The following is a 15,608-nucleotide window of genomic DNA, read 5'->3' as shown; positions in this document are numbered from 1 at the left end:
GATGTCAGATAGAAGGCAGAACTTAAAAATGATGAGCTTGGATATTTAGGTGAGGAGATTTCCAAGCTAAATGTGAAAGGTGCAGCCTGGCTTCTAACACCTTATAGTAAAATGTGAGAGGAAAGGGAAAAGCTGAGAACTTGAATTCCTGGGCACAAAGAAACCAGAAATTGATGGTGCAGAAAATTCAGTTTGTGGAAAGTGAGTCCCCAGAGAACAGTGCTCCATGTGAGGGTTTAACTGAACATGGATCCAGTCAGTCATTTCAGCGCAGATCAGCATTGGAGGTGCTGTTACCCGGGAATGATCTATGGAAAGTCCTATAGTCTGATAGATTGGACCCCTGTGTACCACATGCAAAACTGATGAGTTCTTGTTGGGATCTGTATGAATGGAACCACTCCCAGCCTGGACTGAAAGGGATAGAAGAGGGACAGACTGAATGAAAAATGCTCAGTATCATTAGCCATTAGATAAATGCAAATAAAAACAATTAGATATTATTTCATATCCACCAGAAAGGCTACTATTAGAAAATGGAAAATGATAAGTATTGGAGAGGGTGTGGAGAAATACGAATACTTATTCATTGCTGTTGGGAATGTAAAATGGTACAAGCATTATGGAAGACAGTTTGGCACTTCTTCAAAAAGCTAAGTACAGGATTGCCACATGATGTGGCAATCCCACTGCTACATATATATTTAAAAGATATGAAAGAAGGTAGTAGAACAGATATTTGAACACCGATATTCATCACAGCATTATTCACAGTTGCCAAAAGATGGGTGCACCCCAGTGGCCTATCAAACAATAAATGGATAAACAAAATGTGGTATATATACACAATGGAATATTATTTAGTCCTAAAAAGGAATGAAGTTCTTATACATGTGAAAACATGGCTGAACCTTGAGGACATCATGTTCAGTGAAATAAGCCAGACACAAAGGAACACATATTGTATGAGCTCACTGATGTATTAGGCAATGGTTGAAATAAATAGAATGACAAACTCATAGAGTGAGAATCTATAATATAGGTTACAAAGGGATATGATGAGTGGAGGGAATAGGCAGTTAATGCTTAAAGTGTAGATTTTTATTTGGGATGATGGAAATTATTTGGAAAAAGGTGGTGTTGATGGTGCCACATCACTGTGAATGTAATTTACAGCACATAATTATGTATTTGAATGTGGTTTAAAAGGTTGCTTGTAGGTTGTATTTATCAAAATAGAATAAAAATAAATCCATAGAACTACACAACATAAACATTGGACCCTAAGTTAAATCATGAGTCATAGTTAGGAAAATTATAAAAATGTGTTTTCATCAGTTGTAACAAATGTACTACACCAAGGTATAAAGTTTATAATCGCATTTAGGATTGTTGAATGAATGTGTACAACACATTTTGTGTATGCCTTCATATGCTGTGGACCTTTGGGTTCCTCCACTCCTTGGTCACTGTAAACAATGCTGGTATTAACTTTTAAGTACAAATATCTACGTGGGTCCTTTCAATTTTTTTTGGTATATACCTAGAGTTGGGAATATTTGGTCAATTAGTATTTCCATATCCAGTTTCTTTAGGAACTGCCAGACTGTCCTCACACAGCAGCTGTATCATCTCATTCTCACCAGTAATACATTGATTCCCATTTCTCTGTATCCTTGCCAGCACTTACTACTTTCCATTTTTTATTAATTATCTTTCTAGTGGGAGTGAGTTGGTATCTCACTGTGGCTTTGATTTGCATCTCCCATTGGCCAGTGAATGATATTGAACACCTTTACATTTGCTCATTGGCGTCTATACATCCTCCTTGGAAAAATGTCTATTCAAGTCCTTTGCCTATTTATGTAGTGAACATTTAGAAATGCTTCTCATTTCTTTCTGCACATATTTTTCCACTCTTTTCTTTCTGGTTACAGTGGGACTTAAATTTAACATCCTATGTCTATAATGATCTCAATTTGTTTTATGTCAATTTAATTTTAGTATCATACACCTACTATATTCCTGTACCCCTCCATCCTCCCACCGTTATGAAGTTCTTGTCACAAATTACCTATTTATATAATTCCAAACCATTGATTTATCATTAATTTTCATGCATTTGTATTTTAGATCATGTAGTACAATATTAATGGCATTATATTACCTGTGATGTTTCTTTTATTGGAGATCTTTATTCATTCAAATACAGTCTATTTTCTACCCTCCATTCTTTTCAACCCGAAGAACTTACTTCAGCATTTCTTTTAGGACTGGTATGGTGGTGACAAACTCCTTCATTTTTATTTGTGTGGGAATGTCTTAATTCCTTTATTTTTTTGCCCATATTAAATTTTTTTAAAATATATTACATTCTTATTAGGAAAGTAGTGGTTTTAGGGAACAATCATGCATAAAATACAGGATTCCCAAAGACCACATACACCATACAATCCATCCTAAGTGTACAATTAGTGGTCCTGGTATAAGCACATAGTTACGCATTCATGACCACTGTATTGTAAAACTTAAACTTCTCTGTCAGGCCAAAGGAAGAGACGTTTATTAGGTACAAAATTTATATTTTCTATAGCACACTAATTCAACTTGTGTGATCAGTTTATTTAAACAGTCTAATCACATGGAACCTAGAATAGGGGATAAGATCTTGTTTTGTACAGGTTAATGTAATGCTCTGATGCATTCCAAACTATTTTGGGCAGAAAATTTTAAAAAAAAGTATTTGCAAAGTCCTCTTGAGGGACTGGGGGAAATGTGGAAATATTAGACTTCCCACCTCAGGAATGTCTTATATCCTTGCAAGCATTAGGAACTACCAATTTAATAAGTCAAACCCTTGATCTTGGGGTCTGCCCTATAAAACTTATTCCTGCAAAGGAGAAGATAAGCCTACTTATAATTGTGCCTGCGTCACTCCCAGAGAACATCTTTTATTGCTTAGAAATGGCCTATGTCTCAGCCAACTCTTCAGATAAACTCATTACCCTCTCCCCTATGTTGCACATTACTCCTAGGGGTGCAAGTCTTCCTGGCAATGTGGGACATGAGTCCCAGGAATAAGCCTGACCCTGGCATCGTGGTATTGAGAATGCTTTCTTGACCAAAAGGGGGAAAAGAAATGAAACAATGTTACAGTGGCTAAGAGACTCGAGAGGTCATTCTGAAAGTAGGATTTAGTAGTTTATGACTACAGAATCATTATATAAATATTTTAGTTCCTCTTGTATTAGAACTGCTAGAAGGAAATAACTGAAATTGTTGCTGTAACCCATACCATACTTTGAAATTTGCTGTATAACCACCTGTTAAACTATACTATCAAAGTTATCACTTTTCTGTATATATGTTATATTTCACAGTAAAAATGTTTTTTAAAACAGTCATATCACATTTAGTGCCTATGAACCATCATCAAAACCTACTCTTTGCTTTTGGGATAAACTCAGTTCTCAAATGCTTTCCAATGATGTTTCCCAAAACTGTTCTGAGAAGTGTTCCCAGAGATGGGATATCCTCCTCCTGAGATTAATAATTAATAATCTCTATTCATCTGAAATTACCTGCACAAAAAAATTCTACAAAGGGCTATGGGTGCTGAGAGGATGTGGAGAAAGGAGTATACCAGTTAACTATGGTGGGGAAGTGGAATTGTGCAGCTGCTCTGTGGATAGTGTGGCAGTTGCTCAGGAAGTGAAGTATAGAATTGTCATGTGATCCGGCAATCCTGTTGCTAGGTATGTACTCAGAGGAACTGAAGGCAGGCACATGAATAGACATTTGCACCCTGATGTTTATGGTAGCATTGTTCATGATTGTTAGTGGATGGAGGCAGCCCAGGAGCTCCATGACTGATGAGTGGATGGGGCGAACTGTGGTGTATAAATCCAGTGGAATATTGTACAGCTGCAGGAAAGAGTGTGATCATGATGCATAGAGGGATGTAGATGAACCTTTAGGACATTGTATTATGTGGTCTCACTAATATGAACTAGCTCTAATGGACTAACTGACATTTAAATTGGACAGCATGGGTTATCAGGAGATGGAAGGAGGGAAGAGATTGGGCAGTTGATTAAGGAGTACAGAATGTTTGATAAGAATGATTGTAAATGTTCAGAAATGGACAATACTGTGTGTGGAAACAAAGCTGCATGCGATTATGGTACTTAATTTTTACCCCTGGAAAACAGACTTAAGAAATGAACTTCCCACTTTATCTTAGAAGAGTTAGTAAACATCTTTAATATGTCCTAGTGAGTACTATATGTCCTCTCTCCCACCAATTCCCTTCCCCATTTTCCATCCCAGTAACCTGTTTTATTCTTATCACACTTATGTCCATCACAAATTTTCATATTTCTCCAGCTTCCCTTTATTTTTTTAAACTGAAATTTTTATTCAGATATATTCATGTACCGTATAATCATCTGAAGTATACATTGTCTCATGGTATCATCACCTAGTTGTGCAATCATCACACTCGATTTTAGAACATTTTAGAACATCTTTAGAACTTTAAAAAGAAAAATAAATAGACATCAAAAAAGAAAACCCCAAACACCCCCACACCCTTTACCCACCCACCCCTAGTATTTGTGTGGTACATTTGTTACTGTTGATGAAAGCGTATTAAGATATTAGTGTAACTACAGACCACATTTTGCAATTGGTACTTTTTTCCTGTATACCACTCTTACTCTTTGTACAAGAGTCACACATTTGTATTCAATCATGAAAGAACTCATTTATATTGATAGTGTTAATCATAAATATCATCCACCACAACATTCACTGGGTTATACAATTCTGTATTTTAATCTCTGGCTTTCCTTCTGGTGACAGCCATGACTTAAACAATTCCTTTCAACCAAACTCCCCTACAATTCAGCAATGTTACTTATAATCCCAATAAAAACTAAAAACTTGCTGTCACCTCTTTCCATTTCCAAACATTTAAGTTGAACTTCTTCATCTTAGGCAACCCTCCCCCATTCTCTAGTCTCATTCTGTCTCTGTTCATATCAGTGAAATCATACAGTATTTGTCCCTTTGTCTCTGACTTACTTCATTTAACATTATATCCTTAAGGTTCACCCATGTTGTCACATGGTTAAAGACTTCATTCATTCTTATTACTGAATAATATTCTATCATATGTAAATACCACAGTTTATTTTAGTATCATCAGTTCGTGGATACTTGGATTGTTTCCATCTTCTGACGATTGTGAATAATGCTGCCATAAACATTGGTTTGTAAGTGTCTGTGTTCCTGCTTTCAGAGTTTCTGGGACTATAGTGAGTAGTGGAATTGCCAGATCATAGGGCAACTCAGTATTTTTCTGAGAAACTTTGAAACTGTTTTCCACAGTAGCTGTACCATTTTACATTCTGACCAACAGTGAATAAGTGATCCTATTTCTCCACATCTTCTCCACCACTTTAGTTTCCTCTTTAATAGTGGCTATTCTAATGAGTGTGAGATGATATCTCATGGTTTTGACTTGCATTTCTGTAATAGCTGGTGAAGATGAGCGTTTTTTCAAGTGCATTTTATCCACTTGAATTTCCTCTGGAGAAACGTCTATTCAAGTCTTTTGCCCATTTTATAATTGGGTTGTTTGTCTTTTTATTGTTGAGTTATAGAATTTCTTTACATATTTCTTTCTGGATGTCAAATCCTTATCAGATAATGTGGTTACAAAATATTTTTTTCCCATTGGTTCAGCTACCTTTTCACCCTCTGACAAAGTCCTTTGAATTACAGAAGTATCCCATCTTGAGGAGTTCCCATTCATCTTTTCTTTCATTTCTGGGGCTTGAGTGCAAGGTCTAAGAAGCTACTTCCTATCACTAGGTCATGAAGATATTTCCCTGTATTTTTGTCCAGGAGTTTTATGGTACTGGTTCTTAGAGGTAGCTCTTTGATCCACTTTGAGTTAAATTTTATGTAGGGAGTGAGGTAGGTTTCCTCTTTCATTCCTTTGGATATGGATATCCAATTCTCCCAACACCATTTATTGAAGAGACTATTCTGTCCCGGTTTAGTGGATTTGGGGGCCTTGACACAAAATCTATTGACTGTAGATCAGAGGGTGTATTTCTGGACTCTCAATTCAATTCCATTGATCAGTTTGTCTATTTTTATGCCAGTACCATGTTGTTGACCACTGTTGTCTATGTATTTAGAGAGTCATGTGTCTGTGAGTGTATCTGAAAGGCAGGTGGTAGTTCACATTGAGTGATTTTACTGGAACTCCAAACACATTTCAAGCTTTATATACACGGTCTCTGCATCCTCAGTGCTGTCATTTTGAGTATTAAACTCAGGACATTGGTAAGGAAGACCCTGTGTGAACCCAGATTTCTCTGATATTTTAGGAGTTTGTGACCTTCAAGGATGTAGCTGTATACTTCACCCGGGAAGAGTGGGCCCTGTTAGACCCATTCCAGAGAAAGCTGTTCAGAGAAGTGATGCTAGAGAATATCAGTCATCTGGTCTCAGTGGGTAAGTCTCTCAAAATAAATCTGTCTTTGATACCTATCTAATCTATCTGCTGTCTACCTGTGTATCTATCATATATAATCTGTTTATTGTTTCAAGTATCTTGGTCAGCTTCTTCATATTGTTGTTTACCCTTTTTATGTTCTTTATATTTTGTATTAATACATTTAAGTTATTTTATAACACATACAACTGTCTAAATGAAATGAGTTTACTTTTTACTTACATCTACTTCATCCCCAAAGAAGTTAATCTTCCTGACCACAAGTTAATATCTTTCTTGAATCTCAATCTCCAATACTTACAACTCTGCTAGGATATCAGTGAATAATTTTTGAATGGGTTAATTAATAAGTGACTAAACATTTTGAAATATTTATCCTGCTCTGAGGACTATACTGAGGCTTCAGAACACAATGATAAAAACACCATGTACATCCTTTTCCATGCAGAATTTAGATTGTTTTGGTGAAGTTTATATTTATTGTATTATTTTTGAAAATAACCACTGTGGAAATAGAATTTCTCCCCATTCAGAATATGGAGGATTCTGCCATCTCTCTTTGAAATTGTGCATGGGCAGCAATAAGCAGAGGTCGCCATTGTAATGGAAACAAGGACAAGAGTTACCCTGTTGCTGGTGAATGTCAGTGTTCTGTGTTCATAGTACTTTTGCTGACCTTCAGTACTTTGGTAGCCTGCCATGGACTTGATAATGCATTGTTATTTATACTTAACTCAAAATGTAGGTATTTTTTTCTAAACACAGGATGTCAGGTCTTCAAATCAGATGTGCTTTTCCAGTTGGCACAAGGAGATGAAGTGTGGAGAGAAGGAATAGGATTTCTCGTAAACCAGAGACAAGGTGAGTTCCAGGAACCTGTGTGTTGGTACAGGAGGGCCTCATCAGTTAGTAGGTCCTTGGAAATATCAAATTCAGGTTTTCTTAAATGAGTTATAATTTGTGAAATGTAGGCAAGGATATTATGGGAGTTTTCTTTATATATGGTAATAATTCCATATACTTACCAAGCTCTATTCAAGTGCCTTGACTTTGGGGAAGAGATATTCATGCACTATTGGAATTCAGCTTTTTTGGCTTTAATGTAATGAGCCTTGTCCTGGTCCTACTCTTGGAAGATTTTTCCTCTCTTTCTCTGTGGTAAGTTGGTATCAACTTCCTTTTATTTTTTTCATATTTCAGTCCCCAAAATCTGTTGAATTTTAATGTCCGATGTTTTCTTCTGCCTAAAGTATTCCTTAATTTGGTATTCTTTTCCAGACAAGTGTCAATATTTGAAACATACTATCAGGGTATATTTAACATTTCTCTCTCCCTAATGGTTCTCTAACAATTTGTTGTATTTTTTCCCATTAATTACAGTTAAGAAAAGTGCCTTTAAAAAACCAGAAAAGATAATCATGCAGTCTACCTGCAGAAAAGACACTTCTAATATCATGTCATTGGTAAGCTTCTTTGGTGGGAATCTTAGTTTTCCAAGTAGATAACTGTAGGTGGAATAAATTAAATACTACTCCAGCAAGAATCAGTTTGAATTTGAGGAAAACTGAATGCAAATCTCTAACCTGAGTTCTTATAAAAAGAGGCTTGTGTAAACATGGTTCACATACATAAGCTTTGAAATATCATGAAGTTCCAAATTGTTCAGATAGCTCTGCACTTTGGATGCTATAGTAGGGAAAATCTCTGTCCATGAAGGAGAATAATGTGTATAGAAAACTAATAGGCAGGAAATTTTAATTGGAAACTATGACTGAAGGATTAGTCTAGAATTAATATGTAGGGAAATGTAGAAATTAATGAATATGGGCAAATGTTTTACCGTCTTTCATTTAACTCATGGCAGGTAACTGGCAGTCAAAAGAATTCCATTAAATGCAATTATTTGCAAGAAGATTCCACGAACAAGTCCACAGTAAGTCAACAAACATTAATTAAAATGAGAAAGAAACCATATATCCACAAACCACTTGATCAGTCATCCTTTAATTGCACTAGAAGTAAATCACAGAAATGTCATCAAAGTGATAAACCCTTTATTAAAAGCTCTGAAAACAGACAGTACAATGGAACTCACATTGGAGATAAACCGTATGAATGCGTTCTCTGTGGCAAAGCCTTCAGTAACTCTTTTAATCTTCAAAAACATGAGAGAACTCACACAGGAGAGAAACCCCATGAATGTCATCTATGTGGAAAAGCCTTCAGTGAATCTTACAATCTTCGACAACATGAGAAAACTCACACAGGAGAAAAACCCCATGAATGTCATCTATGTGGAAAAGCTTTCAGTCATTGTTCTTACCTTAAAAAACATGAGAGATCTCATACTGGAAAAAAACCCCATGAATGTCATCTATGTGGAAAAGCCTTCAGTGAATCTTCTTATCTTCGAAAACATGAGAGAACTCATACAGGAGAGAAGCCCTATGAATGTCATCTATGTGGGAAAGCCTTTAATCAATCTGCTCATCTTCGACAACATGAGAGAACTCACACAGGAGAGAAACCCTATGATTGCCATCTGTGTGGGAAAGCCTTCTCTCGATCTACTCATCTTCGCCAACATGAGAGAACTCACAGTGGAGAAAAACCCTATAAATGCCATCGATGTGGGAAAACCTTCAGTCATAGCTCTTCCCTTAAACAACATGAGAGATCTCACAGTGGAAACAAAGTCCTTTAATGCCAACTAGGTGGGAAAGCCTCCAGTCAGTCTGCTCATCTTTGACAACGTGCAGCCCACGCTGGAGAGGAACCATATGAATGCCATCTATAGCTTTCATTCACTGCTCCTTACTCAGGTAACATGAGATATCTCACCCTGGAGAGAAACCCCATGAATGCCACCAATGTGGGAAAGCCTAGATTCACTGCTCTGCCCTTAAAAAACATGAGAAATCACACTGGAGACAAATCCTGTGAATGCCATCCATGTGGGGAAGCCTCCAGTCACTGGTTGTCCCTTAAAAGATGTGAGGGAAGTCACATTGAAGAGAAAACCTATACATTTCTCTTATGTGGGAAAGTTTTTGCTTATAGTTATGCCCTCAGATAACATGAGACAGTTGTGCCCTCACAGTTATGCTCATAGTAATGCTCTCAGGTAGCATGAGCTAATTTCATAGGAAGCTCTGTTAGCCCAAGTGGCACACTGTGCCACTGCATGTTGCATGCCTTTCAGCTATTGGGACTCTCTCTTGGTAGTGGGGGCTGCCATGCCAGTGACTTCTGCTTTAACTTTGGTATGCTTCTGATTATCAGCTCTGGTGGTTTGAAGTGTTTGCACCCCAGAAAAACATGTTCTTAAACCTAATCCATTCCTGTGGGTGTAAACCTATTTAAGTAAGATCTTTTGTTGAGGCCACTTCAGTTTGGGTGTGACCCACCTCAATCTGAAGGTTTTTTTTTTTAATGCAATTTTATTGAGGTATGTTTACATAGCATCCAGTCATCCAGTGTGTACAATCAGTTGTTCACAATATCATCATATAGTTTTGCATTCATCACCATAATCAATTTTGAACATTTTCATTACTCCGAAAAAATGAAAAATAAGAATAAGAATAAATATAAAAATAAAAGTTTAAAAGAGTGCCTAAAACATCCTATACCTTCCATTCACCCCGATTATTCATCCTATACCCTCCATTCACCCCGATTATTCATTTACTTTTCATTTACTTTTGTCCCCATTTTTCCACTCATGTCCATACACTGGATAAGGGAGTGGGAACCACAAGGTTTTCACAATCACATAGTCACACCATATAAGTTATATAGTTTTACAGTCATCTTCAAGAATCAAGACTATTGGGTTGCAGTTCAACAGTTTCAGATATTAATCTGAATTGTATTTAATCTTCCTACTGGAGTCCTTTACAAGGCAATACAATTCAGACAACGAAAGCAACAGAAGCAAAACGTTGACATCAACAAAACATGAAAGTGTGAGAGACCAGCAGGTGCCACCATGTTCCTTGCCATGTGGCAGCAGAGCCAAGAATCTCTGGCAGCTGGTCTTCATGAAGAAATCATCTGTGATGCCTTGATTTTTGACATTTTCCTAAAATCTAAACATAAGCAAATAAATCTCCATTGTGCAAGAAATTTAAGCAGTCTAGGAAACAGAAACACCAGCACAGTGACCCCTAAAATTTGCTTGTTGGGCAAGCACCTAGGCCTTGTCTGGGATGACTGTCCAACCTGTAGATGTTATAATGTCTAAGACCATATGTAGGACATGGTTAACCAGTTCCTAAGTGGAGCCTGCAATGAGGATGCCATCAGTATATTAGGTGACAAGTACTTGGGATAACTGCTTGTTGCAAGTCTACCCTACTCACTAGTGACATAGTGCAGAGTAGTAGCAACGTGTCTCAGGAAGCAGATCAGGCATACTATATGCCACTCCACATGAATGCAAATTGATCTTGATCTTTGTTCCAAAAAGTGATTGAGAAAAAGGCATTAGCCAGGTGAAAAACAGCATACCAGTCTCCTGAGTGGGCTGTCATCAGCTTAGTGACAGCAGTGATGTCAAGTAAAGCAGGGACTAAGGGCAGCACCTCAGCATTTTATTCTTGATCTGTTAACCTGCTACTGATGTCTTTTTTTTTTTTAATTTTATTTTGAAATAAATTCAAACTTACAGGAACAGTTGCAAAAACAATACAAACCCCATACACAGAACTCCAGCATACCCCGACCCCCCTCCCCTAATACCCTGATCCACCAACTTTAACATACTGTCCACTACCATTTCTTTCTTTCTTTCCCTTCCTCCCTCCCTATCATCCATCATCTGTTGCTGTCTTCTGAACATATGAGAGCAAGCTGCACACACCCTTGAACAACCATATAATTCACATATACATTTCCCATGAACAAGAACATTCTTTTATGCAATCCCATTAAGCGCAGCTAAGAAGTTCAAGAAATTCAAGATTGATACAAAGCTTACATTCTATATTTCCTTGTTTTTTTTTTTTTTTTTTCTTATGTCCCAACTGTGTCCCTTTGAGCCTCCTCTTCTCCATCAGATCCCATCCAGGGTCATTCTTGGCATTTAATTGTCATTATCTATTTAGACTTTTTTTTTTTTCAATTGTGGAAACATATATACAGCCTAAATCTTCCCATTCCAGCCCCTCCCTAGCATTCCATTAGAGGGACTAATCACATTTAGAATGTTGCAATGCTGTCACCTTCCACTATCCATTACTAGAAATTTCCCTTCACCCCAAACAGAAACCCTACACTCATTCGTTAACTCCCCATTGCCCCTTCCCCCACTTCTCGTAACCCAACTCTACTTTTCATCTCTGTGGTCGTATTCTCCGGTACTTTCTTTGTTTACCGTGGGTCTTACATTTAACCTCTTAAATCTATAACAATCTTGTTTTTCTTTGATACCAACTTAACTTCTATAGGACACATAAACTATGTTCCTATACTCCTCCATTCCACCACCTTTATGTAGTTCTTGTCAAAAATTACATATTTTACATTGAGTCCAAAACCACTGATTTATCATTACAATTTATTTTAGATCCTGTAGGAAGTAAACAGTGGAGTTACAAATCAAAAATACATTAGTATTGGTATTTATATTTACCATGTGACCTTTACTGGAAATCTTTATTTCTTCATGTGGTTCCAGTCATTTTTTTAGTGTTCCTTCCTTTCAGCCTGCTCAATTCCCTTTAGCATTTCTTACAGAACTGATCAACTGGTGATGAAGTCCCTCAGCTTTTGATTATCTGGGAATGTTTTCATCTCCCCCTCATTTTTACCTTCCAGTTGTTTGTGAATTTTCTAAGTCTCTGATGGTTATTGACTTCTGTTTGCATTCCATTGTGGTCAGAGAATGTGCTTTGAATATATTCAATTTTTTTTTTTTTTAATTTATTGAGGCTTGTTTTATGTCCCAGCATATGGTCTATTCTGGAGAAAGATCTGTGATCACTACAGAAGAATGTGTGTCCTGGTGATTTGGGATGTAACATTCTATATATATCTGTTAAATTTCCCTCTCTCTCTCCTTTCTTTGTTTCTCTGTCGGTAGGGCTCCATTTAGTATCCGAAGAGGGACAGGTCTTTTATTAGCAAAATCTCTCAGCATTTGTGAAAAATTTAAGCTCTCCCTCAAATTTGAAGGAGAGTTTTGCTGGATGAAGTATTTTTGGTTGGAAATTTTTCTCTCTCAGAATTTTAAATATGTCATGCCACTTCCTTCTCCCCTCCATGGTGGCCACAGAGTAGTCACTACTTAGTCTTATGTTGTTTCCTTTGTATGTGGTGAATTGCCTTTCTGTTGCTGCTTTCAGAACTTGCTCCTTCTCTTCAGTATTTCACAGTCTGATCAGAATATGTCTTGGAGTGGGTTTGTTTGGATTTATTCTATTTGGAATTTGCTGGGCATTTATGCTTTGTGTATTTATATTGTGTAGAAGGTTTGGGAAGTTTTCCCCACCAATTTCTTTGAATACTCTTTCTAGAACTTTATCCTTCTCTTCCCCTTCTGGAACACCAATGAGTCTTAAATTTGGATGTTTTATTTTATCTGTCATATCCCTGAGTCCATTTTTATTTTTTCAATTTTTTTCCCCAGTCTTTCTTTTGTTCTTTCATTTTCCATTCTGTGGACCTCGAGGATGCTGAGTTGTTGTTCAACTTCCTCTAATCTTGTATTATGAGTATCCAGAGTCTTTAATTTGGCTAACATTTTATTTCCATAAGATCTTCTTTTTTTTATTTACCCTTGCAAGTTCTTCTTTATGCTCTTCTAGGGTCTTCTTTATGTCCTTTATATCCTGTGCCATGCTCTTCATATCCTTTATACCCTATGCCATGCTCTCGTCGTTTGAGTTTAATTGTTTGATTAATTGCGCCGAGTACTGTGTCTCTTCTGATCTTTTGATTTTGGTGTTTGGGTTTGGGTTCTCTGTATCGTCTGGTTTTGTCATATGTTTTAAGATTTTCTGTTGTTTTTGGCCTCTTGGCATTTGCTTTACTTGATAGGGTTCTTTCTGTAGATAAAAAATACCGATCTCTAATTTGTCAGATCTGCAGCTTGATGGCGTACACTTTCTCTAACTAGCCAGCAGATGGAGTCCAAGAGTTACCTGTTCCCCTCAAGTCAGTTCTCCCCAGCTCTGTCTTTGTGGTGTGTGGGGATCTGGTTCTTGTGGGGTTCAATTGGTGCACTAAGTTTCAGTGTGTTGTTGGTGCTGTCTTGCCGTGAATGTGGGGCGTGTGTCTGAGCAGTTAGGGAGGGAGGGCAGCTGTAATAAACCTCAGAGGTGTTCCCGGAGATTCAAGGCTGTTGCTAGAGTCTAAACCTTCATTTCAGTTTGCGCACAGATTGTCTCTGCTGCTGACCCACAAGTCCTTGGTATTGGCGTAGGGTCCCTGGGATTTCCGAATGGGTCCCCCCTCCCAGCCGTACTCTTCCAGGACCTCTGCTGAGGTAAGGCTGCGCCACGTCACAAGTGTGCACCGGGCCTCCAGGGAAGCCCTGGGCTGCTGGGCTGTGCAGGGGCATTCCCAGCCTGCTGTAAAAATGGCTGAATGGGGTGTGTCAATTTCCCCACCCTTGCACAGCCCCGTCCTCCCAGCTCCGGGACAACCAACCGTGGGTGCACTAAAGGCCACCGTCAATGGCTGAAATTGTGGCGTGTGTGCGGTGCTGTGGGAAACACTCACTGCCACACTGGGTTTCTTGGTGCAGCTCTGGGCTACAGCTCTGGCCCTGGGCAGGAGCGTTCCCAGCCCACCGGGGAGATGGCTGCAAGGGGGCATGGTTTCTTTCTCCTTTTGGTTCCTCTCTGCCCCCCTGGCCCTGAAGCAGTCAGCAGTGGGGTATCCTCTACACCAGACACTGAGAGGTTGACACAGCCCGCTCCTGCTGTGCTTCACTGCATGGTTCTCACCGTCATAAATGCAGCCGCTCCCTGTTTTTTTGTTTTGTTTTGTTTTTTTTAAAGAACTAGTTCATTTCCAAATGACAACCCATGGTTTCCCCCACACCGCAGCACAGCTGCTGGACTTTCATCTGGCTCACTCAGTCATTTCAGAATGCAGACTCCTGGTTTCACCAAATACACTTTCCCTGTGGATTTAGCAGACCTTTTCCGGCTGGTGCATCGTTGGAACTGGTGTTCTGGGTCACTTTCTGGCTTTTATCTAGTATTTTTCACGGAGGTGTTTTTTTGCCCTGTCTCACCTAGCCGCCATCTTACTGATTTCTTTTTAAAAGGCAAGACTAGGCTATTAAATGGTGACAAGATGATTCTTAACATACCTGTGCAGTACATCCTGTAACAATAGGGTGATTTCCTTTTCTTTGCCTGTGCAGCAATACTGATTTTGTTGAATAACCCAGTAAGGCTTGGGTAACTCAGATGGCACAAGTGAGAGAACATAATACATGGATATGGTTTGAATTCTTTGTTGTGAGGACATGTACTCCCTCAAGAAATGGGGGTGTTCTATGCTGCAAGCAGCCTATATGTCAAGACCAGTAATGCACTCTGAAGTTGGAACCACAACCATTGGAAGCGTAAACAACCCAAATGGCCCCAGCCATACACATTTGCCTTCCATGTATAACTGAGTACACTGTAGAACCCCTGGAGCTACATGTTTACCCTTGCCACTACTGCTCAGGATTACTGTCGCTTGGCCATCTGTATGTTAGAGCATCATGAAAGTTTGGATCTCCCACTTGTAAACCTTCCACCGTAAAAATGGCATAGGGATGACTCACTGGTGGAACTGTGAGACCATGGCTGCCCTCCTAACTTTTCTGGCTGCGCCCTTAATTTTTCTTTTTAAAGGGAGTAGTATTGTAATACAGGCAAGGAGAATCGTACGCCCTCTGTGACTTATACTCAGAATTGTGTTTCTCACTGTTCTGGTTGGGGCACAGGGAAAAGTTAGCAACCCATGTATCCCACTCAGTACACAGTCCAAGGTCTCAAGGGAAGTTGTGCACTATTCTCAACATTTCCAGTTCTGCCAGCCATCTTTCTCCTGCTCTTTATGGCTCCTATGAGAA

General features: G+C 38.5%; 1 protein-coding gene across 3 annotated transcripts in view; it reads left to right on the top strand.

The window, feature by feature from the left end:
• Positions 1-15,608, top strand: part of LOC119516126 (zinc finger protein 596-like) — a 117,729-nt gene that overhangs the window by 41,509 nt on the left and 60,612 nt on the right. For 2 of the 3 annotated variants that reach the window (XR_005213198.1, XR_005213197.1), the window contains exons 2-5: positions 6,402-6,528; positions 7,295-7,390; positions 7,910-7,992; positions 8,394-9,351. Coding sequence is in view for 1 of the 3 variants with exons in the window: in XM_037812337.1 (XP_037668265.1) it covers positions 6,402-6,528; positions 7,295-7,390; positions 7,910-7,992; positions 8,394-9,233 (1,146 nt within the window). In the remaining 2 variants the exon portion in view is untranslated. Of the gene's footprint in view, positions 1-6,401; positions 6,529-7,294; positions 7,391-7,909; positions 7,993-8,393; positions 11,205-15,608 lie in introns of those variants that run through there. The other variant, XM_037812337.1, reaches the window with a different exon arrangement.

This window comes from Choloepus didactylus, chromosome 19, assembly GCF_015220235.1.
Source record: "Choloepus didactylus isolate mChoDid1 chromosome 19, mChoDid1.pri, whole genome shotgun sequence".
NCBI classification, from domain to species: Eukaryota; Metazoa; Chordata; class Mammalia; order Pilosa; family Megalonychidae; genus Choloepus; species Choloepus didactylus.
This window is presented reverse-complemented; position numbering and strand designations above follow the sequence as displayed.